The sequence below is a fragment of the Spodoptera frugiperda genome, chromosome 15 (assembly GCF_023101765.2).
Source record: "Spodoptera frugiperda isolate SF20-4 chromosome 15, AGI-APGP_CSIRO_Sfru_2.0, whole genome shotgun sequence".
NCBI classification, from domain to species: Eukaryota; Metazoa; Arthropoda; class Insecta; order Lepidoptera; family Noctuidae; genus Spodoptera; species Spodoptera frugiperda.
In genome coordinates, this window is record NC_064226.1 from 6,102,459 (window position 1) to 6,125,646 (window position 23,188).

General features: G+C 35.6%; 5 protein-coding genes across 9 annotated transcripts; 2 read left to right on the forward strand and 3 right to left on the reverse strand.

Moving 5' to 3' along the window:
• Nucleotides 1-49: 49 nt before the first annotated feature.
• Nucleotides 50-1,301, reverse strand: LOC126911530 (metallo-beta-lactamase domain-containing protein 1). Its single transcript, XM_050699082.1, has 4 exons — nt 943-1,301; nt 694-858; nt 444-557; nt 50-338 (listed from the first exon to the last, which is right to left on the reverse strand). The coding sequence occupies exons 1-4, from the start codon at nt 1,091-1,093 to the stop codon at nt 133-135; spliced, it is 636 nt and encodes a 211-aa protein (XP_050555039.1). The 5' UTR covers nt 1,094-1,301; the 3' UTR covers nt 50-132.
• Nucleotides 1,302-1,707: 406 nt separating this feature from the next.
• LOC126911520 (aspartyl/asparaginyl beta-hydroxylase) lies at nt 1,708-10,965 on the forward strand. Of its 5 annotated transcripts, none has more exons than XM_050699051.1 (18): nt 1,708-1,856; nt 1,986-2,095; nt 2,174-2,365; nt 2,633-2,742; nt 3,099-3,530; nt 3,617-3,835; nt 4,359-4,494; nt 4,892-5,055; nt 5,268-5,376; nt 6,446-6,523; nt 6,992-7,087; nt 7,148-7,320; nt 7,391-7,742; nt 8,087-8,184; nt 8,982-9,216; nt 9,295-9,400; nt 9,487-10,197; nt 10,286-10,965. In XM_050699051.1, exons 2-18 carry the CDS (start codon nt 2,044-2,046, stop codon nt 10,434-10,436), a joined length of 3,414 nt encoding a protein of 1,137 aa, XP_050555008.1. In that variant the 5' UTR covers nt 1,708-1,856; nt 1,986-2,043; the 3' UTR covers nt 10,437-10,965. The 5 variants fall into 5 exon arrangements, with proteins under 5 accessions (XP_050555008.1, XP_050555010.1, XP_050555011.1 ...); XM_050699053.1 differs by having other exon boundaries at nt 7,166-7,320; XM_050699052.1 differs by having other exon boundaries at nt 1,842-1,860.
• Nucleotides 10,966-11,036: 71 nt separating this feature from the next.
• LOC126911526 (uncharacterized) lies at nt 11,037-14,667 on the reverse strand. Its single transcript, XM_050699076.1, has 5 exons — nt 14,430-14,667; nt 14,024-14,161; nt 13,547-13,627; nt 12,968-13,220; nt 11,037-12,882 (listed from the first exon to the last, which is right to left on the reverse strand). The coding sequence occupies exons 1-5, from the start codon at nt 14,481-14,483 to the stop codon at nt 12,170-12,172; spliced, it is 1,239 nt and encodes a 412-aa protein (XP_050555033.1). The 5' UTR covers nt 14,484-14,667; the 3' UTR covers nt 11,037-12,169.
• Nucleotides 14,668-15,046: 379 nt separating this feature from the next.
• LOC126911529 (ubiquitin carboxyl-terminal hydrolase isozyme L3) lies at nt 15,047-16,207 on the forward strand. The gene is made up of 2 exons (XM_050699081.1): nt 15,047-15,214; nt 15,312-16,207. The coding sequence occupies exon 2, from the start codon at nt 15,324-15,326 to the stop codon at nt 16,014-16,016; it is 693 nt and encodes a 230-aa protein (XP_050555038.1). The 5' UTR covers nt 15,047-15,214; nt 15,312-15,323; the 3' UTR covers nt 16,017-16,207.
• A 1,568-nt stretch (nt 16,208-17,775) lies between these two features.
• Nucleotides 17,776-22,960, reverse strand: LOC126911527 (major facilitator superfamily domain-containing protein 12-like). Its single transcript, XM_050699077.1, has 8 exons — nt 22,419-22,960; nt 22,092-22,299; nt 21,834-21,918; nt 21,561-21,749; nt 21,099-21,396; nt 20,585-20,735; nt 19,222-19,349; nt 17,776-18,762 (listed from the first exon to the last, which is right to left on the reverse strand). The coding sequence occupies exons 1-8, from the start codon at nt 22,696-22,698 to the stop codon at nt 18,692-18,694; spliced, it is 1,410 nt and encodes a 469-aa protein (XP_050555034.1). The 5' UTR covers nt 22,699-22,960; the 3' UTR covers nt 17,776-18,691.
• Nucleotides 22,961-23,188: the final 228 nt, after the last annotated feature.

Genomic DNA, 23,188 nt, shown 5'->3' on the forward strand with positions numbered 1-23,188 from the left:
TAAACCTTTTTTAAATAAAGCAGGAGTAATAAATGAAATATTATTATAGGCCTTATGTCATAATTTTATTGATTATTTTAAATTTTAAACTTATCTAAACGATAAAATCATTTTCATTTTATAATAACACATTTACGAATGACTAGGACCAATCTGTTTTCTTAGAGTCTGTCGTATTTGGTCTGTGACCTGAAACTGTGGTCCATGACCAGGTACAATCCAGTCCGCCATATTGGCTACCTTCGACCTGTTACGCATTTGACGTACGGGATCCTCACTGCCTGCTTCCATCCATAAATTCGGATTTTGTATATCATCAAATTTTTCAAATAGATCTCCTTAAAACAAAAATACAGACAATGTGTATTAGTTTGGAATAATGTATAGAATATAAATACAAATATAATGAAAGCTTTCCTGTTCAGTATTTGTACTGTACTCACCAACTATAGCTATTGTCGCACCACCAACAGCTTTGACAAGCACAGTGACATCGGATAGTGTATGACCTGGAGTAGGTATAACTCTCACATTGTCATCGATTCTAAGCTCCTCTCCTGGAACAGGTAAGGTGAACACACTTATTATTTATTTGGTTTTAACCTATGGTTTGTCGAATACAATGCATTTTCTACTGTGTCTCAGCTAGCTGCAATCAAGAGGACAGTAAAAAGGTTCCATTAAAATGCTTACCTTTATCAAAAGGATGCATGTGGTATTCATCATTGAAAGATACACTGAAGCCAACTATATGTTTTGCCAACAAGAAGAGATTGTTGTTACCAATGTGATCTGAATGTCCATGAGTAGAAATGACATAATTTATGTTTTCTGGGCTTACATTATTTTTTGCTAATGCTGTAACAAGGATAAAAGATGAAAATTCTTACAACAACAAAATATATAGGTACATACATAGATATGGGTGTGTATCTTATTTACCAGCTAAAATTTTTTGGCCATCCCAAGAAGTCATTGTGTCTATTATAATATTGTTAGCTCCTTTTATTAATGTACAACTACAATTAGCTGACATTTGGTCTTTCCCGGTCATTACCGAATATCCCTCGTACAAAACTATAACTTCACACATTTTTGGCGAAGTGATTTCGATTTTTTTTTAAATGATAGTATAGTTTTATATAAATCCCATACAAGAAATGTAAATAGACGACTTTTAGTAATACAATTTGTATAAATAAAGGTCAACAGAACTAGAAAATAGGAATAAAACGGTAAACAAATTAAGCTCTGTTTACATTACACTCCTTTCGGATTGATTCACAAAACTAAGTATTTTACTGTCAGTGTCAATGTCAAATAATATACTGCGAATTTCTTTTCTTCTATTTTATTCAGACATCAAAGTAGTAATATTTCTCAGCAATTAGTCGAAAACCCGTGACAATATAGGTTTTAAAATTCATATTTAAAATAATATATAATCAATCGATAATTATTAAAATATACTTAATAAAATATAGTGAACGCAGCCATAATATCAACGTTGACATATGTCATTTCGTTCAGAATTTTAATTTTCAAATCCTACTTTTAAAATTTTTATTTATTGAGAATCTGATAACGCGTGAATTTTAAGGCAGAACAACCACAGCAGCTAAACAAAACAAAAATATTGTGTTAAAATTTACTCAAACCTATACATAAAATATGATAAATATACAATAATTGTAAAATAATAAAAACGAATATCCAATTTCATTCCAACTGGACAAAACAAAATTTCTAAACTTCAGTCTCATCTATCCCTGTCTCCCTCCTCAGCTGTCTTTGCCGGTTATTTTTAGGTTAAATTCTAAAATAAATTGAAGAAAGCTGCGGTGGTACATACTCTTGTACGTAGGTTATTTTAAAATTTTAACCTGCGCCAAACATTTCTTTATTCATGAAAATTGCGCATTTGGATAATTGCAGTACTCGTGACATTTATATGCAAGTTCATTGTATGTTCATTGTTTACTCAGGGTTATGAAACAATAAAGTGGATCTCTGTCGCCCCGAGAGCGCCAGTCTTTGTGAGCCATGTCAGGGGACGTGCAGCCAAGGAAACGTAAGGATAAAAAGAGGAAGAAAGGTAAGAAACTGGGAATAAAGCGTAGAGATGTGATGTGCATACTAATGATATTATAATGTCTTTTATTTTGCGTTTCAGATGAGTTAGGCGTAGATGAAGGCCCTCGTGGCACGGCCGCAGCGCTTGGTGAAGGCGACGTGTTTATGCATTCTCCCAACGACCATGGCACTGGAGGACACTGGTGTGCCAAGATCATATTCTTCTCATTGCTCGCTGTACTTGTAACTCTAATTGGACTGATCATATTGGAGAACAGAGGTCTTTCGGAATGTTAGTATGTTGTCTCAATTTCCAGCCAATGTTTACATACTTCCAGCTGACTACTTATAAAAATTTGGTTGCAAGAATTCCGTTGAACTTGAAATTAATATAATAACTAATTCAATTTATTGGATATTGTTTTCATGTCATTACTTTCTATATATATCTTGTGTACTTTAGATCCACACTTTACACACAAAACGATACACTATTAAATAGATATAATTTTAACATAAGTACCAAATTGATCTAAAATAATTTAACCTAATTTCGCAGTAGAAGCAAATTCAGTGGAGTCTCGGTATTCAGGAGTTTTAGAAGGTTGGCTGGAGGATGCACCTGATGATGACCACCATGATGAACATACCTTGGAACTGAAACACCATGTAAGTTTTTAAATAAATGATAAGTTCGGCTAATTCAATTTGGTTATAGCTATTGCTGGCTCCTTGGTCATTGCCATTCAATGTGGCAATGCTGCCAGTCTTTTGGGCATCCTATCACACAACTCCAATAAGGACACTTTTTCTTCTACACTTTTTAGGTAGTTCTTAAGCTAAATGTAATTTCTTAAATATTAGTCAGTTGTTATCTGTTTAAACAGTAGTTACGATCATTTATTTATCCAGTTGCTATCAATTTATTGCAGATTTGTAAGTACCTATTCTATATTCTCACTAAATAAAACTATCATAATGGTGTTTTAGTTTTTACTACTTTTTACCTTAAGTTTGTGACCTAGGATGACGATGATGATGAAGATCACGATGATCATGATGATCAAAGTCAAGAAATAGATCATGATGATGAAGACGACGAGGGTCATGATGACGATGAAGAGGACGACGGTCATGATGACGATGAAGAGGATGAGGATGGTCATGATGACGATGATGAAGATGATGGTCACGAGGATGATGATGAGGAAGGTCATGATAATGATGATGACGATGATAATACACGTGAAGATGAGGATGAGGATGACCAAAAAGTTGCAGAAAGTAATGAAGATGATGATGATGATCACGATGTAGCCGATCGTGATGCTGATAACGACGATGATGACGATAACGACGGCGATGACCATCCCGCTGATGACGACGACGACGATGATAACGATGATGATCAACAAGACGAAGATAGTGCAGAACAGGATTTAGACAAATCAAATGAGGTGTGATTTTGAATATGATTTTGAATCATTACTTCTGTTGTTGTAATGGTTTAAAATCAAACTATTGTATTTAATACTGTTAACAGGATGAAAATGATGTTAAGGGAAATATTGAAGAAAGTGGTGAAGATGGTAATGACGATGATGATAATGACGACCTACAGAATGTAGATGAGAACGACACAGCAGAGGATGATGATGATGATCAGAATGATGATAGAAATGATAGTTTAGAGAATGATGATGCTGATGATGATCAAAGTAATGAAAACGAACAAGACGACAAAGAATCACGTGAAAATGAGGTGCACAGTGTGACGCTTGACAACAATTTTTGATTTGATTGATTGGCACTAACAATTTAAAAACAATGCTTCTTCAAAATTTTTATTAAGAATCGGTACTGTGCGTTTTTTGTTATGTAATTAGTTTATTGTAACAAAATAACAATGAGTTTGTGTAACTTGTGTAAGACGAATTTACGGCTTATGATAAAATTTTAACATTTTTATCTGCAATTCTGAAATGTGAAGAATTTTTATACTGACTTGTATGTTTTTGTAAATCTTTTAAGGCTTATGAATGATTTCTTAATTGTGCACTGTGGAGTTGCTCTTATTATGAGTATTGAACACTGTTTTATTATAACAGAAAAAATGAACTTTTTGGGCCCAAAAAATATCTTGGCTATCGGATTAAGATGTTTTAATGCTTTTGTCTACATTTCTAATTTAGTACTTTGATGTGTAGACTTACTGTTGAGTCTTGTTAGATAACAATGAACTTTAACTGTATTAGAAAAAGGTTATTATTTAAATAACATTGCAGGATGACGATGAACACGAGGAAGAAGAAGACGATTTAGGAGTTGAAGTAGAGAGGCTAGAGAAAGAAGTTTCTGATGAAGATGCTTTGTCTGAAGAATCACCTGCAGCTGACGCTGAAGATGATGATAAAGATGATGGTAAGCTAAATTCGACTCTGTAACACATTTCCGAAAGTTTCAATTACTAAAGCATAATTTTTACTCTTTAACACATTAGACACCACGTCGAACAACGTTATCCTATACTAGTGGATGAATAGCCTTTAACAGTTTTTTGTTGACAATGAAGGCTTAATCAAATACTGCTTCATTATTGGTCGAGTGGACCCAAATGCGATTGACGAAGTTCAGTATAATTGCGTTATTAGTTTTACATCAAACGTCACGGTTGGCACAGTAGCCGTACCATAGATTACTACACACCATACGAAAAAAATCCAAGGAGTCTGCAATGTTCACCAATGTGTCCTAACTTCGAAAGAAAGTGTCGAAAATCTTTACGTAACAAATTACTAAGAAGTTGGTTTGTTAACAGAAGCTTCGAAAGAAGTGGCTTCCGAAGATGATGAAGGAGCTGATGACGATGGTGACGACGATGATGTTGCTGAAGACGAAGAGTTTTTGGAGCCAGCCGACATTGAGGAGGATCTGCCTGTTGTAGAACAAATTGTGGCGCCCAAAGGAAAACCTTTAGTGGAGGTAATTTCAACTATAACATTGTTTATAATCAACCTACTAAAACTAGACCCGAGTCTATCTTCTCTCTTTTTCGTTGCCTCAGAAGAGTTTTAGACCTGATAAATCTTAACTATCAGTTTTCTGTTCATTTCTCTTCCATTTGAGTTCTTAACCTGAATGCATAAAGCCCAAAATTTAAAGAACCAAAAATAATAAATCCCCCTGTTATTCAGGTTGAAGAAGAACCATCAACTGCAAAGCCAGTAGACACGCTCGCGGAAGAAGAAGAATACGAGAAACAACAAGAAGAATTGAGAAAGGAGCAGGAACAAGCTTCTCACAGTAAGTTGTTATAGAATTTCTATTACCATGCATGCATTGTCCACCATTTGCTTTTCATTATGGCTTTCAATTGCTACAACATATCGGGCAGTACTAAACAAATTAACATATTAATCCTCCTTTCACATTCGACTTAAAATTCTATTAACACCTCGGGTTTTGGGTTTAAATTTTAAAAAATAACACTAGTTCTAACTATCTAATATTTGAAATGATCTGATTTCATAAACTTTGTAAAAATAAATGTTTCGTTAAAATTAGTTTCTTTTATTTCAACCCATTTTGCTTTAATTGTGCTAAGTTTAAGATTTCATTTATTTTTCTCTTACCTACATATACATACACGGACTTTTAAAAAACTGTTTAATTGTCTTTATCTTCAGTTTAAAGTGTTTTGTGTTGTATTATTGCTTTAAATGTATCGAAAATTTCTTCATTCTGACTCACTGAAACCTATGTTGAATTCCTTATCAAAATTTTGTCTCGATTATTGTGCGTTAAAAATATGTCTTCAAAATTATTGAGTACATTAAAACCATTTTTCTTTCACATTTATTTCAAATACACTTTTTGTCTATTACACACATACACACCGACATTGTATTTATCCATCCATTTATATTTTTCATCGAATTTATAATATTGTAATTTTTTTTTTTTTTTTTTTTGTATTCCTGACATTTAAAGCTGGCAATAATCATTTAATACACGCGTTATGTGTTCGTCCAATATTTTATCACCATCAAAAACCGATTTACTTACGTACAGTTAGATTTGTTTAAGTATTAAAATATCAATATTTACTCCCATACTTCACCCAAGTTCAAACACACGAAGCTGTCACTTTATTTAATAGCTGACGTCGAAAAAGGGTTCTACCTAAGTTTGTCCATACTGACAGGCTACTCGCGACTGCCACTTTATACATTCCAATAGAGATTCCTAGAGATATTGGATTCCATTGTCTGGTAGTGGCGGTCCCGAGTAGTCCATGGACCTAGCGACAGCACGCGTGTTTGTGGGCAGTGCTCGTGGCTGTGGGGTAACGCGAGTGCCGCGTATGTTGCAGTGTGGCTGAAGCTGGTGGTGGGTGGCGCGCTGCTCGTCGCCACTCACGCGGTCGTGCGCCGCGCCACTGCCCCGCGCGGTGCGTACTATACTCATATACTAAAGTAACATGCCTTAACGAATATACTTTTGCCCATAGCTAGAAAATTAGCATCCTTAATTATTTACTTTTAATGAACTACTCCAAAAGTCGCTTATCAAATAGCGAAGTTAAATATTTAATCCTGGGTAGTAACAAACTAGAATTACTATTAAAAGAATTGGGACATCTATTAGTTAGTCTGTTAAAATCCGATCGTTATTACTTGGCACTACTCCAGTAATGTTCACCTATGGTTATATTTGACAAGTGTTCCAAATTAACAGCAATTTGAGACGAATACTTTATGCCTAATTCAATCTAAAACCGATATAACTCTTGCAGGCTGAACACTTAGGTAGCATGTTCCCCTTTTACTATAGAATTCGATACAACTACTCAGTCTTTTTGACAGCTAGTAGAAGATTTAAGATATTGATAGATAGTGAAATGTAATTTTGGTAACAGATGATGCACCAGCAAGTGACGAACACGGTAGTAGGGAGGAAACACCAGTCATAGACCGACGTATGACGCTAATCGCTGAAGAAGCAGCCGCAGCTGGTAGGAAACATTTACAAAACAAAATTACACTACTTATTCCACGTACCTTTTCTTAATTAGTTCTTTTACGTCCTTCAGCTGTGCCAAGTGAAGTTGTCGAAGAAATTGAAGTACCAGTTGAAAAAATTATCGAAAAAGTTTCCTCTGTTCTTAAAGCTCCTCCCAAACAAGAGAGTGAAGAAGAAGAGGTAGAGGAAGAAGAAGAAAACGAAGAAGAAGTTGAAGAACCTAAGGTAAGGACTTGTCCGTATTGTGACCGTTATTTTATTCACAAAGATACTTTATGGAGGCAATTACTCGCAGGACGTAGTTGAGAAAGAGTCAACAAAGGACAAAGAATTGTACAGCGACGAAGAAGTTGAAGAAGAAGAGGAGGAAGAGAAAGAAGTAGAAGTAGAACAGAAGAATGTGAAAACTGTAGGAACGGATCCTCCGAAGCAAATCGTAGCCACGCCTTGGAAGGAACCAGAGCCGGAGGCGGATGAAGAAGTACCTGATGACGTAGAAATTATTGACGACGAACAGCTTGAAGAAGAGTTGGAGGAAGAAGATGAAGAGGAAGAGATATCTGACGTGGATGATGCAGAACTACTCAGTCGGCTCGAAGCTAAATACGGACGGCTGCCCGAACCGGAACGGCCCGGACAAAAACACAGTAAACACGACTGTCTGCGTGTGACCGCTTGCTCGTGTAGACTCGCTGTTGGCTTCATCATTCTAACCAATTAACACTCCCTGGCATGACTAACTGTAACGTGAGTGGATTGAACTCTTCATATTAAGTTACCTTTTATTTGCCATTGATCTTTTTTAGTTGTTTTTTTTTTTTTCTTAATAGCTATGTAGTACAGATTCTGTCCCGATTATGTTAGTAATTTTAGATCACTAGAAACTTTAAAACAAATTTTCGAATCCAGTCCATAAAATTTTTGCTACTTCTAAACTGATTAATAAAGATTTTTCACAGATTGTTTCTCACATTGAATTCTCCATTTACAGAGGATGGTGGGAACAGCATAGAAGATGATTGGCCAGGAGAGCCAGCCGACCAGTACTGGCGCCAGCAACTCGACCAAGCTGAGGAAGAGTTGCGCCAGGTGAGAGACCTATCTTAATTTTTTTCTTATTAATGATAAATGATATTTATTTTGCAAATAGGTTACAATGTAACTCTTATACGTCAATCTCTTAAATAACTAGATGAGGCCGGCCGGCCGATATAAATATGGAAATCTTCTATAGTGCAAAAAGTTATTTTAATTGTGTAATCACAATCTTCTTTGTCTAGTGTAGTTCTTTTAAAGAAAAAATTGTCTCTACGACAGTTGTTGGTGTATTCTCATAATATTTTGAGTGATTTTTTATTTGTTGATCATTAAAATGCATGGAGTGTTATCCAATTAACGAACATGTACGAAGTTTGAACTCCCTTTAAGCTTGCCGCTTCAGCTTTATGTAACATCATATCGAATACACCAATGGCACTTCGTTATTGAGCTAGGTATTACATATTATAAAGTTTACAATTTCTCATAGAATATTTTAAATTAAATTCCAGGAGTGGCTCGACTAACTTATTTATTTTATTTTTTGCATCCAAAATTCGCATCCGTCATACTTTGCTCGTTGTGCCATTTTCCTATCGACTCGTCGAAGGATATGTCGGGCTGCGTCCCACGCCCGCACCCCGCGTGGGCCGCCCCCGGCTTCCCTCGACGACATCGTCTCCCCCTAGAGTAGGACCAGTTTCTCGTCTATCCTTGTCCCAAATACCAAGAGGAAAGCAAGTTATAACTTGTAAATTATTTTTAATGCTTTCCACTTCATTGTGACACGGAGAGAGAGTGTTGTGTGTGGAGAGTGTGTGTGAGTGTATTGTGTACTAACGTACGAGGGCGAGTGGAGCGCGGCCAGTAGGCGCGCGGGCGCGGCGCAGCTGGCCGGCAGTGCGCGCGCGCGCTGGCTGCTGGCGCGGGCCGTCGACGCCGAGGCCGAGGCGCGCCGCGACAACAGACTGCTCACGCGGGCCATCACCGCCTACCTCGACCTGCTCAAGATGAACGAACGCCTCACCGACCACAAGCTGCTTCAAGTCGCTCATCGAACACTTGACAGAATCCGATTCAGAGGTGACTAAATTACTATTCATGTTACCAACGATTTCTTTAAGAATTTCTTGACTAATAATGAAATGTTAATACTTTCAGGCAATTATCTGAGTGCTGAACCTGTCTATAGGCTACTTATTCGCCGGTTCCCTGATGTTCCTGGTTACTATAACAACTTAACAATATCCTTCCTTATGGCTAACAGGTAATATGATATTTTTTGCGCGAAATTCATGAATAAACGTACATTAATTAAAAATTAAGCTAACAAAAATCTTTTACTTCTTGCAGGGCTGATCTTGCAGAACAAGTTTTAAAAGACACTCTTAAAAAGTGGCCTGATGATCGAGTAGCCTTAGCGCACCACGGCTTTGTTCTGAAAACTCAACATAATCGCCTAGAAGAGGCCGTGGAGGCCTTTCAAAAAGCTTTACAGAACGACACGGGTCCTGCGACTGAATCTCGATTCTACTACCATCTCGGAGACTCGCTCCTCTTGTTGGGACGATACGAAGAAGCCCACGAAGTCCATAAGCGAGGAGCTGCTATGGGACACTTTTTGTCACCCTCACAACGTTCACTCTATAATGTTGAACGTCTAAAAAGTCGCCCGTGGTGGAATATAGAGCAGACTCCTTATACAAAGCTGGCTCGCGCTCTCGAAAAATCGTGGAAAGAAATTCTGAAGGAGGGAGAAGCAGCTAAAGCTTTGTATGAAAAGGAGAAGGAGGGTTTGAAGGAGCGAGGCGAATGGTCGCAGTTAGACTTGTTTGTTAGAGGCCAAGAAATCCCCAATAGGTGTAAACGTGCGCCGGTCACGTGTTCGATCGTACGCTCAGAAGTTGCAGCCTCGGGCTGTCGCCGTGGACAGATCAAGTTCAGTGCTATGGAGGCAGGCACCCACGTGCGACCTCACGTCGGACCCACCAACTGCCGGTTGAGAATGCACTTAGGTCTCAGTAATACCAAAGATACTTACCTTAGAGTGGATAAAGAAACAAGGTAATTAATTTGTCAACACTACTATGTTTAGTGTATGAAGTTTATTATTGCTGATATGTTTATAAATATTTGTTTTGATTGTTCACAGACAATGGCAAGTGGGAAAGACGTTCATGTTTGATGATAGCTTCGAGCACGAGGTGTGGCACAATGGCACGGGGACGCGGTTGGTTCTCATCGTGGATGTATGGCATCCCGACCTCACGCCCGCCGAGCGACGTTCACTGCCGCCCATTTAGCACCTCGTACCGCAATGCAAACCTTTACTATACCCATATCAATTAGAAAACGCGACTCAAACAACTGCAGCGCGAATAATTTCATGTACCAAACTGATTGAGACTAATACTTTCAAAGTAAATAAAGAAACTAGTCAATTTACATAAATACTTTAGCGTTGCATTTAAGGCGAAGTTGGTCTCGTCTATGTATTATTCAAATTCTGTTTGTGGTCCCAGTCTTGTAAAAACTGTATGAATCAAGAATCAATGGTCGATTTTTATGATTGCATTTGATCAATACCACTAACAACTGCATTGTCCATACCTTTTATCAACATAATTATAGTCAACTAACGTTTTGATATATTTTTCTGTATATAGTTGGCAACTTAACACATTTTACTAAAAAACGGAAAGAAACGTTAGTTGACTAAAATTACGTAAACCAGTATTTACTAGTGTACCTTGTGATATATTTTTGCGATTTTATATATTTTTTTCTGTTAAGATTAATGTTAAGAATAAAATTCCAATGCTCGATATAAAATGTCTTTTAATATTTTCACCAATAGTCCAATTAGTTAAGAGGTATACTAATTTAATAATAAAATACAATACTTCCTTTGTAGGTGTATATTTGGTATAAAAATTACCAGATCATCTGGTTCAAATACAACCCTATAACTTATTTGCTTAACCTAATAAAGCTCGTTGTAATCTAATTAATTGCTAGGTACAATATTGGTCCATAGTTACATCAAATATGATTTTAATCTTAGCTGCACAAATTCGATCTAAAGATGATACAAAAGTAATCACGAGATTCTTGTTTACACTAAACTGGACGGATGTGTAATACAAATTCCAATTACAAGTTAATAATTTCTTATTAGGAATGTAATGAGATTATTATCAGTATTTTTATACACTATTGAGAGCTACACTATATCTCGTCAGGAATGTTTGCCACTGGAATGTTAGAGAGACAACTTTAGTACCTACAGGCTACACAAATATATATTCGTTGTGCACACTATTGTATATAAATAAGTACTTCACTGAGCAAAAACTTCACACATGTGTAGGCCTAACATCATTGAGCTAGTGAAAAATCTTGAGGGTTTAGTAAGAGTTTGATTTACGTTTAACGGGATCGAAACGAGAGCGCGTCTGACGCTCTAATTGGTTGGTTCGTTCGCACCGGCCAATAAGAGCGCCGAACGCGATCTCGTGTCGTTTTCATTCAACGTAAAGCAAACTTGTACTAAGGGTACTGTTCTCAGATCTCTACGACAATATTCTTATGGTATTTTATTTATTAACTAACCTATTTCTGGCAGAAACTTAACACTAACAGTTCCGTTAAAGCTAACATCTTGATAAAATAATAACAATGACTTAAAATATACTCGCCTAAACCCAATTTAAATCATTTCGAAACAATTTCAAAACTAGAGTAATTCGTATAAAATCACATTCACGTTTCATTGCATACACTTCATACATTCATAGACACACCACTTAATGGCAATTACTTTCGATATTCTTAAAAATAAATCAGAACTTAAAATAATATTTAAGGCTCCGCCTCCATTTTTCTACTGGAAAAACATCACACAATAGGTAAATTGATTTGAAATTTTTGTGTTATTTCCAGAAATGGTGCAAATAGGCCACTAATGTTTCTGTGTCAACTAGTAAATAACATCACCGCAATAAGGCACTTAAGTACTCTGCAAGTTTTTACGATATTATGGTCCTAAATTCATGTTATAGTGATCATTAGCCGCCTGGTAGGCGGGTGGACCGGGCGCCTGTGGTGTGGCTCGGGCACTGTAGGGCGGTGCAGGAGGTGGCGGCGTCTGCCACGCACCATCGCCATACGCTCCACCACATACATATGACGGAGACTCGCAAGGCGTTACATTGTCCGCTCTATTGTCGTAAGTCGGGGCGGCTTCATAGTTTCGTTCAATATTATCGTACGATGGAATGTTTTGTTCGTATTTCCTCTGTGGGTTTGGCTCGTTGTATGGGCCAACGACGTCGTAGCCAGACTTCATACTGCTACGTCCAATGGTATTATACCTATTATTAGTTACTATAGGAACAGACTCGACTGGAGGTGGGGGATCATTGTAACCATCATCTACACAAGGAAAGTTTTCCCTTTCTGGAGCGTGATATGAAACGGGGCGCGCCGCGTGGAAATTGGAATATGACGAGTGCGCTGATGTGGGACGGGACGCTCTTGATTCACGAGGTAGTGAAGCATTTGATGATAAATATCCAGCATTCCTATAGGAACGACGTGATCTACGCACTGACGAGTTGTTTCCTCGAGAACCTGATCGACGTTTGACTCGTCGTGGAGTCATTGGTTTCATTGAAGTTTCGCTGATGTTTGTTTCAGTAGGGCTCAGTTCTATTGTGTACACTGGACGACGGGAAATGGTTCCTTTATCTGCAAAGAATTTATTTTGTTTGTTATTGTTTCAAAACTATTATCACACTACATTAAAATAAATAATATTCTATTTATAGTTTACCTGCAGCTGGTTTTTGTTTCTTAAAAGATCTGAAGGCCAAGACTACAGCTAAGGGTAATGCAGTGGCTGCTAGGGTAGCAGCAACGGCTGATTGTCCCAGTTCAACATGATCCCACTGCATGAAGCAGCCTTCCACTCGTGTGGGCCTCCATGTGCCTGGTCCATCCACTTCATCCCAAACTGGCTGACAGCCCCAACCATTGCTCTCCCACCAACTGACACTGCCTGTACCCAGTGATAGTAAACCGCTGTCCTGCAAATACAAAACATAAATGTCACATATTATATGTATTTATCAAATGGGAGAGCAGAAGTGAATTCACAATACACAATTCATTTTCTGCTTATTTTGAGAACTAATAGGAATAAGACAGTCTTAAAATTATTTATTAAGTTTTTACTGGTTTTTTTTTTTACTCAAAAGCCCAATACTCTCATCCAAACTTGGAGATTAATACCTACTGCTGTAAATTAGTAGCAGTGTAAATTAATATTTTGCTTTATCAATCTAAGAAGTTTAAGTTTTGCAGTTAGAAATATGTTTTGGAAATAGAAAAGACAACATTACTAAATACATACCCTGTTCAAAGTGCCCAGATTCAGATAATAACAAATTAGGAATATGTTCCACACCAGCCACATAAAACTCCAGATGGCGTACTGTAAAAGAATACAATATACAATGTTGTATTGAAGTCTAACACAAGTGAACTCTTCAAAACAAACTTTTGTTAATGGAAATAAAGTATCTATTGTTATAAGACTTTGTAAAAATGCCAGCAACACAAAAAATATTTTTGCTGATTGTAAAGATGTAATTTAAGTTCTTTGTAATAATTATATGAATGAACTAAACATTTAATCAGCACCCAAAGTACATCTTCATTGAAAATAAGCAAAAATATATAAATCAATAAACAACTTTCCAATAAAAAGTATCTAGTATTTAAAATGAATAGTACTTATGTAACAGATTGTTGATACACATGGTGAAAGCAAAACTAAGTAGGTCACTATAGCATCACATGTTACTCCCACATTCCATTGTCAACTTACTGCTAAAAGATACTTCGTTATGTACTGAACCGCTCCAAATGATCCAAATATAATCAACAGGATATTTGTAAAGTTTGCTATAATAGGCAGCCACATATAACCCAGGAAATCAAAAACTTGCCGCTGTACTGTTATGATCTGAAACAATAACAACAATGCCAATCAAAATACCAATTAGACCCATTCTCTAAGAGTATGATTCACAAAAACGCTTAGGTCATTGGAATTCGCAAACTATGAAGTACTTACTGGAGGTCATCAATCCCTAGACTGACTAGGTCTACGTTTGTTGGACCTTTGCAAAATGAAATGTTATATCACAAGAAGTATGTTATTAGACAACAAAATCATATAACTTCAGACTATATTCAAGTTCAATCAGTTAGGGTTTTAAACAAAAACATACCAATTCCAAAATACAGACGATCAACAATAACGTCCTTAGCCCACAAACTGCCATTTCGGTAATTATTGACTGAACAGTATATAATTTTTATAGTTATTCATAAAATTTGCGAATACATTTTATAATTTCACTTTATAACACATTTCAATTCAACAAAATATTAAATAAAACATTATTTATTTCGTTTGATCTTGTGTATGACCAACTGTCCACCAAAGAGAAAATTCACTTTTTAATAGTGTTGTACGTTTGCGTTTAATTTAGTTGTCAAAAAACTACTGTCAAATGAAGTAAAAAAAATCAAACATTCAATCGAGTAGACTCGACTATTTATTGAAATTCAAATTATTAAAAATTTACCACCTCATGCCATGGGAAATAGGCATGCGATTATGCAATGTTTTAAAAAAATATATAAATCACTAATTGCTAATAATTTAAATAAGTCATTTAAATCTACTATTTATTTAAACTGTAACTAGTATACTCTTTGTTTTCACTTGCATAAATGTGTTTACACGTCTTTTATTAATGAAGAGATCAGTGAGTTAAGAAAATTTTCATACATCTGATCAAATCCGATGAAATAAGAGCTGCATATTATTATCGAGTCTAGTATAAACAATTAGTCGATTTCTTTCATGGCATCTCTATGTTGATAATCACGATTTGTATTGATCGGGGTTTACTCATCACAATTTGAATTTTGTCGAATACAGTGCACAGGACTACAAGTCTCTGTCTGCCTTATTTATTTATATTTTTACTGTGAGAGCCTGTAACTGGTAAGTACAATTGAATAATTTCATAACATTCACTAAAATCATTCATCGGTTAGAAATCCCTAAAACACCGGTAACCTCTCTTTAAAATTATTTTCAGAAAAGAATCGCAATGGCGACTGAAACTTTAATCCCATTAGAATCCAACCCTGAGGTTATGAATAAGTTTCTCCAAAAATTAGGAGTCCCTAGTCAATGGAGTATCGTCGACGTCATGGGTCTTGAACCAGAGATGTTATCCTGGGTTCCTCGCCCTGTTCTCTCGGTTATGCTTCTCTTCCCTATAACTGATGCTTATGAAGAACATAAACAAAAAGAGGAAAGCGATATTCTGTCTAAAGGCCAAGAAGTTTCCAGTAACATTTTCTACATGAAACAGTTCATAAGTAATGCATGTGGCACTGTGGCTCTTGTGCACAGTGTTGCCAATAATACTGATAAAATAGTGCTGGCTGATGGCCACATGAAGAAGTTCTTAGATGAAGCCAAAGATATGGATGCTCCCGCTAGAGGCAAATTATTAGAAAAGTCTGATGGTATTATTCAAGCTCACAAGGAATTGGCCCAAGAGGGCCAAACTAATACCCCCAGTGCTGAAGAACCAGTGAATCATCACTTCATTACTTTTGTACATAAGGATGGCTTTTTGTATGAATTGGATGGACGTAAAGCTTTTCCTGTTAATCATGGACCTACTACTCCTGATTCTCTTCTAGAAGACGCTGCTAAGGTGTGCCAGGCCTTTATGGCTCGTGATCCTAATGAAGTCCGTTTTACCGTGATTGCACTGGCTGCTTCCGACTAATGTGCCACTCTGTAGATTGGAGTAACACTACAGCAATATGCAAGTTGGCTGTAGTTTTAACGAACCATGCTTTTATATCGAAGCTTAAAATATTCTGATGTTTGATACAAAAAGGTGCAATGCAAGCTTTTGTGATACTATAAAGTATTTATTTTGAAATAGATGTCTTAATAAATTTGTCAAAGAAATTATATATTTTTTTTATTAATTCATTCTGATAGCTCAGTAACTTTAATATGAGACTCATATCCTACACATTTGATGAACTAAAATAACTTTTTATAATTTGGCTGAAGTATCTGATGACACAGTTTATAAACAAAGGTATTAAAAAATCTAGAAATGTCTCCAGAGTTCACCTTCAGACGACTGGCGCAAGGATAAATCGGGCGGGCGTGTACATTGCGGTATTTGTTTTATGTTGATACTTTGTAGGTATTCATGTTTTTCGCAGCGTCTCGCGCCGCTGAACATAAACTTCAAGGCTTTTTGTTGACTTATAGGCAGCAGCTATTAGAGTCGCCATCACGTTTTAAGTATTTTTGTACCTTCAACTGTACTTTTTTCGACTTAAAGTTAGAAGAAAATTTTGGTTTTATTTTTAAAAGATACGTAACGTTGGCTACCTTTGTGCGCCGAAATAGGTATCCTAAATCAAATAATGCATATTAGAATTTAAATGAAAGTTTTTCGAATACCTACCCACATAATTACCTCCACCCCTTCGTTGGTAGTTCAAGTTACCATGGCGCCAATTTAATTATTCTTTATTTACTCACTCCACCCAACTCGAGCACTAAAGTATTAACTCACTCTTTGTCTTATTTATACGGGAATCGATACCCTTTTATGGGTAAGAGGGTAACAAATACGTTTCATGGATCATGGTAGAAATAATATACCTATTATTATTTCAATCTTATTAGGTTTCCTCATGTTAGGTAGGTTCTGTTGTATGAGAAAATAATATCACACCATAATATATTCAAAGGAATTGCCTTGTTATTGCACAATATGTTCTAAAAGCCCAACCAATATACCTTTGCTCAGTTTTGCTCTTGAAAGGTCAAGTCCTTCATAATAGGGCAATGTCGTAAAGTTCAGACGTCTAGAGACATACGGTCGAGTTCAAGTGCAGACAAGGTCGTCTCCTACAAGTATTTTAGTACCTTTGTACTTAAACATAATTTAGATTCTTGATGACCCGCCCCTGTCGGCCTCAGGACTTTAGGTAGGTATGAGAATACAAGGGGCGAGTATGGATCAATAAATTTTGTCTTTTTCCTAATTTTTATAGAACTTTTTTTATAAACACAGCAAACATTGTTTCATGCTACTTTTCTTACATGCTGTGGTATAACAGTTTATGTTTGTGTCGAAGCACGGCCTTCCCACGAGAAACCTTTTAATGTAGAAATAGATAGAGCTTTAAGATATTCGGTTACGAGCGTAAAGACGACGGACAAATTAGTATGCTCATAATATGTAGTACCTAATCCAGCAAATGTTTTGTTGAACATTACATCTATTTCGAGTATGGCTAATAATTTCAAGACCTTACATGGGTCGAACGAGACTTGTACGGTATCTAGTTTGCCCGACCCAGAATGTAAGGCTATGCCGTAGCGTCGCGATTACTTTAACTAGGCTGCGGTTTTTAAATCTGTTAGGTAGCCCTATTATTATAACTATTTATTTATTCAAGATTCGTTTTAAATGGAAGAAATAAATGTGAGAGATAAATAAAAAATAATTAAGATATGCAAAATTGGAATTTATTATTTGAAAATATCATGAAATAGGCAAATATTATTTGGAATTATTTAGGAATACAATACAATAATTTAATTCATAATTTATTAAGTTAGGTACCTTGTGTAATAAATAGTCATTATACGTCGTCATATTAAAAGCCTTACCTACTAAAACGTTCACAAATAGACAAATATAAAACTCTTTTATTGCATAAATACATTTTTTATATCTATACACTGTAGCACCTACATTAGTTTAACAACAACAGTCAATATCTAAAACAGTTTTACACATAATATATTAAATTCATTAAAACGTCCATTTTTACAATAGTGCCTAAGTAAGTAACTGGAATGTCGTATAAATATTAATTTGAGCTACAATTCCCTTTACCCCACACACAGCAGTTACTTGAGATCTCTTTACCTAAGTATTGTTGGTACTTCTACTGTGGAATGGTTGAAAATGGAATACTAATATAATATCACACCCGTAACAATATCGAAGAAACCATTAAAGAAGATAAGCCACTTCTTTTGTAACTGTCAACTGAAGTCGGTCAATACCTATAATATTCTCATGTACAATCAGTTAATTTGATATGCAGATAGAAAAATAAATATTGTCATTTGTTATACTAAATTGTTGTGCTTTTTAACTAAATCAAATCTTTTATAACCATTGACTAATTCCATATGCAACGTCACACCTTATATCCCCGAAAGGGTAGGCAGAGGTGCACATTACGGCAATATCCTGTTCAATGTACAATTTAATCGTGAATCAATTTTGATTTCTTACCTGCATACCAAAATAACTTGACTATTTACAACAGATAAAATAGAACTTATTACGAAGCTGCTGACATGTTCATGATCAATGCTCTATTATAATTAGTCTAATTGTATCTAAATAGTTCTTCATATCCTTTCTACCAGCGCGGGTTCTTGTTCTTCAGTGATTACGTCAGAATTATTTATTGAGGATTCTCCTGAAATATTAAAATCATGAGTTAGAATTTAGAACTAATTGAATTTTGGAATACTAATCTTTTATATTTATTTATCTTAGCTAATATGTCGTAATTAGGTTCTGTCATACTGGCCACTGTTAAAAATATTGAGCATTACAACTTACAAGGCTTCTAATACCCACCCACTAGTATAATACAAATATCATCCAGACTTATGAAGTTATGATAATTAGTACTGGCAGTAAATTGAATTAGGTATTATAAAACGTTGTTCTACAGTAGCTTTAAAATTTATTATAATAATAATATTAGTATTAGACAATCAGTTTGTATGGCAATTGGATATCATCATCATTATCATCACCCGAGAGACGTCCACTGCCGAACGGCCTCCCCTTGTAATAGTCGTTCTACGTGGAAGACTAAGGTCTTCCTTTTTATTATTTTAGGATTATTATATTACAATTGGAAACTTACCACTAACTAGTAAGGCATCAGATCGGAATTTAGGTAAGAGTAGTGTGAGTATGAGGCCCGCAATCGCTGCTATGCCACACACCCACACCAGCGCATTCGCATAGTACGCAGGGTCAGCTCCATCGGCACTGAAAATATTAAAATGGCCATCAAAATATGCGGGGCTTATCATAAACTGCTCTAACACTATGCAACTGCATCGTTAACTCAAAGAAAATTAATTAAAAATATAATGGTAACTGTCTTCAAGCAGTGTTTAAAATGGGTATGTCTAGGAGTTTAGATTTTTATTAGTACGTTTCATAATTATAAACTTCGTAAGTCGTGATCGTCGTCGATTATAAGGAAAAATATACTAAAATCGAGAGATAGGTACGTACAGATACTACCTACATATAAATGTTTTTCCTTATTACTAAACTTTTTTGTTTTATTAATATTAGATGTTTTGCCTTATAACTCAACTTTTTTGTTTTTTAAATGTTGCATTAGGATGTTCTCATGTGTCGTTTACAAACATACCTACAAGTTTACATAGACATGACACCCAGACTCAAAACAACAATTTGTGGATTACACAAAGATTTGCTCCGTGTGGGAATCAAACCCGCTACACGTTCAACGGTTGCTCGTTGACTACCACGACAACGTGCAAACATGAAAATAAAATCTAACAAATTAAATGTAAAAGCTAGTAAATCTTCTATAATTATTTAACTCTATATTTCTAACGCATAGTTTTCACAGTCAATAAACGATAAGAGAATAAATACATTTATAATAATAATTTAGACATGATACCCTCATTCCTTAAATGGTACTGGTTAGTAGTCATGTGACCCTATGCAAACAACATCTATCAATAGATAGGTATGAATTAGTTGTGATATCTATGTATGTGACTCAATGCATGTATTTTGATAATATCAAATATCCATATTACCTACAAGGTATTTCCCGTTAATCAAATTCTTTATTCCAATCCACGTAAAAGGTATTTTTATTTTAGAAAACCTATGATTATCTAATCTTATGTAGATTTATAAATCTATAATGGGTCTGATTGGGGAGATTGATTGAACGCTGGGCAATGAGGTCTCAGGTTCAATTACGCATAAGCAGTATTTGTGATATTTTCATTAGTAATTATCTAGTTTTAAAATGTAGATAACCAATGTGTAGTAACAGGCTCACCCCTAAACAGGTGACCTAAAACAAAACTGGCGACAAATGGGTGATATAGGTAGGTAGAGGACTTAATGTTTCCCTTAGGGAAACGTTAGGTAAGTCTGCGAAGTTATGTCATATGAATAATTAAATAATATTAGCGACCAGCTGCCGGATGAATCATTGGTGAACTCACTAGGCTTGTATAATCGCAATGGCGACGCCGCACGCGAGCTTATCGGTGAAACTCATGAGGCCGTATACAAAGGCAGAGGCTTCCGTCCTCGCGCCGACCAGGTCAGCCGTCAGAGCTAGACTTGTCACCAACATCACTGCACCACCAAAACCTGAAAAGAGACAAAACTTCCAATACAATATTATAGGTACCTACCAATACCATCCTTTATCATTACTTACTGTGACCTACATTATACAGAATTTAGATGACTAATGCTAGAACAATAAATGTTATTACAAAATTAAACAGTTCATTAAACAACCAAGTTATTTAGTAACAGTATCGGTATTTCAAACAAAATTGCAGGGTAAGGAACAAGGGCAAGCTTCTACTATTTGTAACATTGTGCATGACAAATTGAGGGAATGACTAAACAAAGAGGAGACATTGTTATATAAAGAGTTATTCATTGTATAATACAATTTGAACGAAGGTATTTATAATTCTATGGAAGTAGGATCTGGATACTAACCTATTAACACGGCAACCACATAAATGAAATACACTTTATAATCATCATCTGATCCGAGATAAATCCACACAAAACCAGCAATAGCACATGCGGAACCGGTCAAATAATTAAGTTTCCTCGTGAAGGACCTTGGTGCCAACCTCTGGACTCCAGCAGCGGCCAGACTGCCGAGGTACAAGGCGAGAGGAACTACAGCTAGGGCTCGTGCAGCCAGTCCTAGAGTTCTATGGAGGTACAAGGGGATGAGCACCTGCGATATGTTCACAACCAACCTTGTACACATGTACACTCCTGCCACCTAGAAACAATACATTGTTAACTAATAGATACAGAATATATATCATTAGCATTATTATCTCTACTCTAAGTGTGCCAATTAGCTGATAACAAAACAAATATGTTAGCATTCTATTCATTTCAATAACTAAATACAATCAATACTAAATATATTCTGTACTTTACCTGATACATGTGTGGTTTGCGTAGAAAATCATAATGCGCACCACTTTCGCCTTCCAAAAGTTGATCACGACGTAAATAGTTATTTTTCTCCGTTACGGATATGTGAAATATTATTGATGCTAATGTTCCTAGTCCTAATACTATGTAGACAATATGCCTAAACTTCCAAGCATCAGTTGGCCCCACTTGCTAAAAAATAAAAAAAATATACATAAACATCAACAATTTAAAAAATGTTATAAAAAAAATATTGTGGTTATAATTTCAACATACATGTCTGTCACATTCGCCAGTCAAATGTAATATAATCCATGTGATGATATAAACAAATAGATTCGAGAATACTGTGAAGCCATATCTGTAACAATTCAACATGATTAGTATAGTAGATTTCAGGAACATCTGTTTAAACAAATTATTCATTTTAAACAAATCATCAAGTACATGTGTTGGCCAAATAATATTCAGAACAATTTGTGTTATTTATTTGAATGAATTTTTTCTTTGGATTTTTTGTCTTTAAAGATATACCTGATTGCAGTCAGATGTGTCCTGGTATGGTCATCTTCCGATAACTCCGGGATTAAACTTAAATGGGAAATCTGCACAGCAGCCCATCCAATTTGGAATATGATAATAAATGACGCATAATAATACATTTGTGCCCATTTGTGTGTGGATGTACAACCAATACATTCTGAGAATATGAACGGAAAGGATGCTAAAACACAGAAGGTACCTGAAAATAAAAATTATTATTTCAAAAACTTTATACTTAAGTATTACATTACATTACAATTGTCTAGTTTTGCAGTATCTATTTAAAGATTTATAATTACTGTTAATTATAAAACTTACCAAACAAATGCCATAGTTTCCGTCGTCCATATTTTAAACTTATGTGATTATCTGTATGGTCTGAATGGTAACCAACAAATGGTGTTGATACAGCATCCATAACCTGACCAATTAACATTAGAGTGCCGGACTGGGACGCAGTAAACTCAAGCACTAAATGAAAATAAACTAAGAAATAGGTAAACCATAAACTTGCACAGACATCATTTAATACATGGCCAATCCCATAACCGAGCTGTAATCGAAGGCTGGTAGATATATGCACGAATTCCGAATCCATTTTATATTAAGAAAATTAAAAACTTTATTTATAGGAAATTAAAATTACGTCCTTTATTTTTTTATACTAATACACATTTCACTAGCGTTGGAACTGTTTACAAATGAAATATATTATCCATTCCTGTCACGATCGTGACTGGTATAATTGAATATTATTATTAGGATATTTATAAATATTACAATTCACTTTGTTTTCACTTCCAAACAGTTTTAAAACAACCCCTCCGCCTGGTTCTTTTCAAGACGTCAACTCAAGTCGTCAAATAATGATTAGACGTTAATGTCAAACTTGCGGATATGTCAAACGTCAAATTAGATTACTCATCTATTCTATTTGTCTATGCATATGTCCTAGGGTCTAAGGGTTGCTCTGAGGGTTGTCTAAGAAAATCATTAATTTTAGTATGTACCTACTCACCTTTATGCTTGGATTTACTAGTGTTCGAACTTCGAAGGTTCGAAGAAGACAATCATCAATTTTTTTTTTA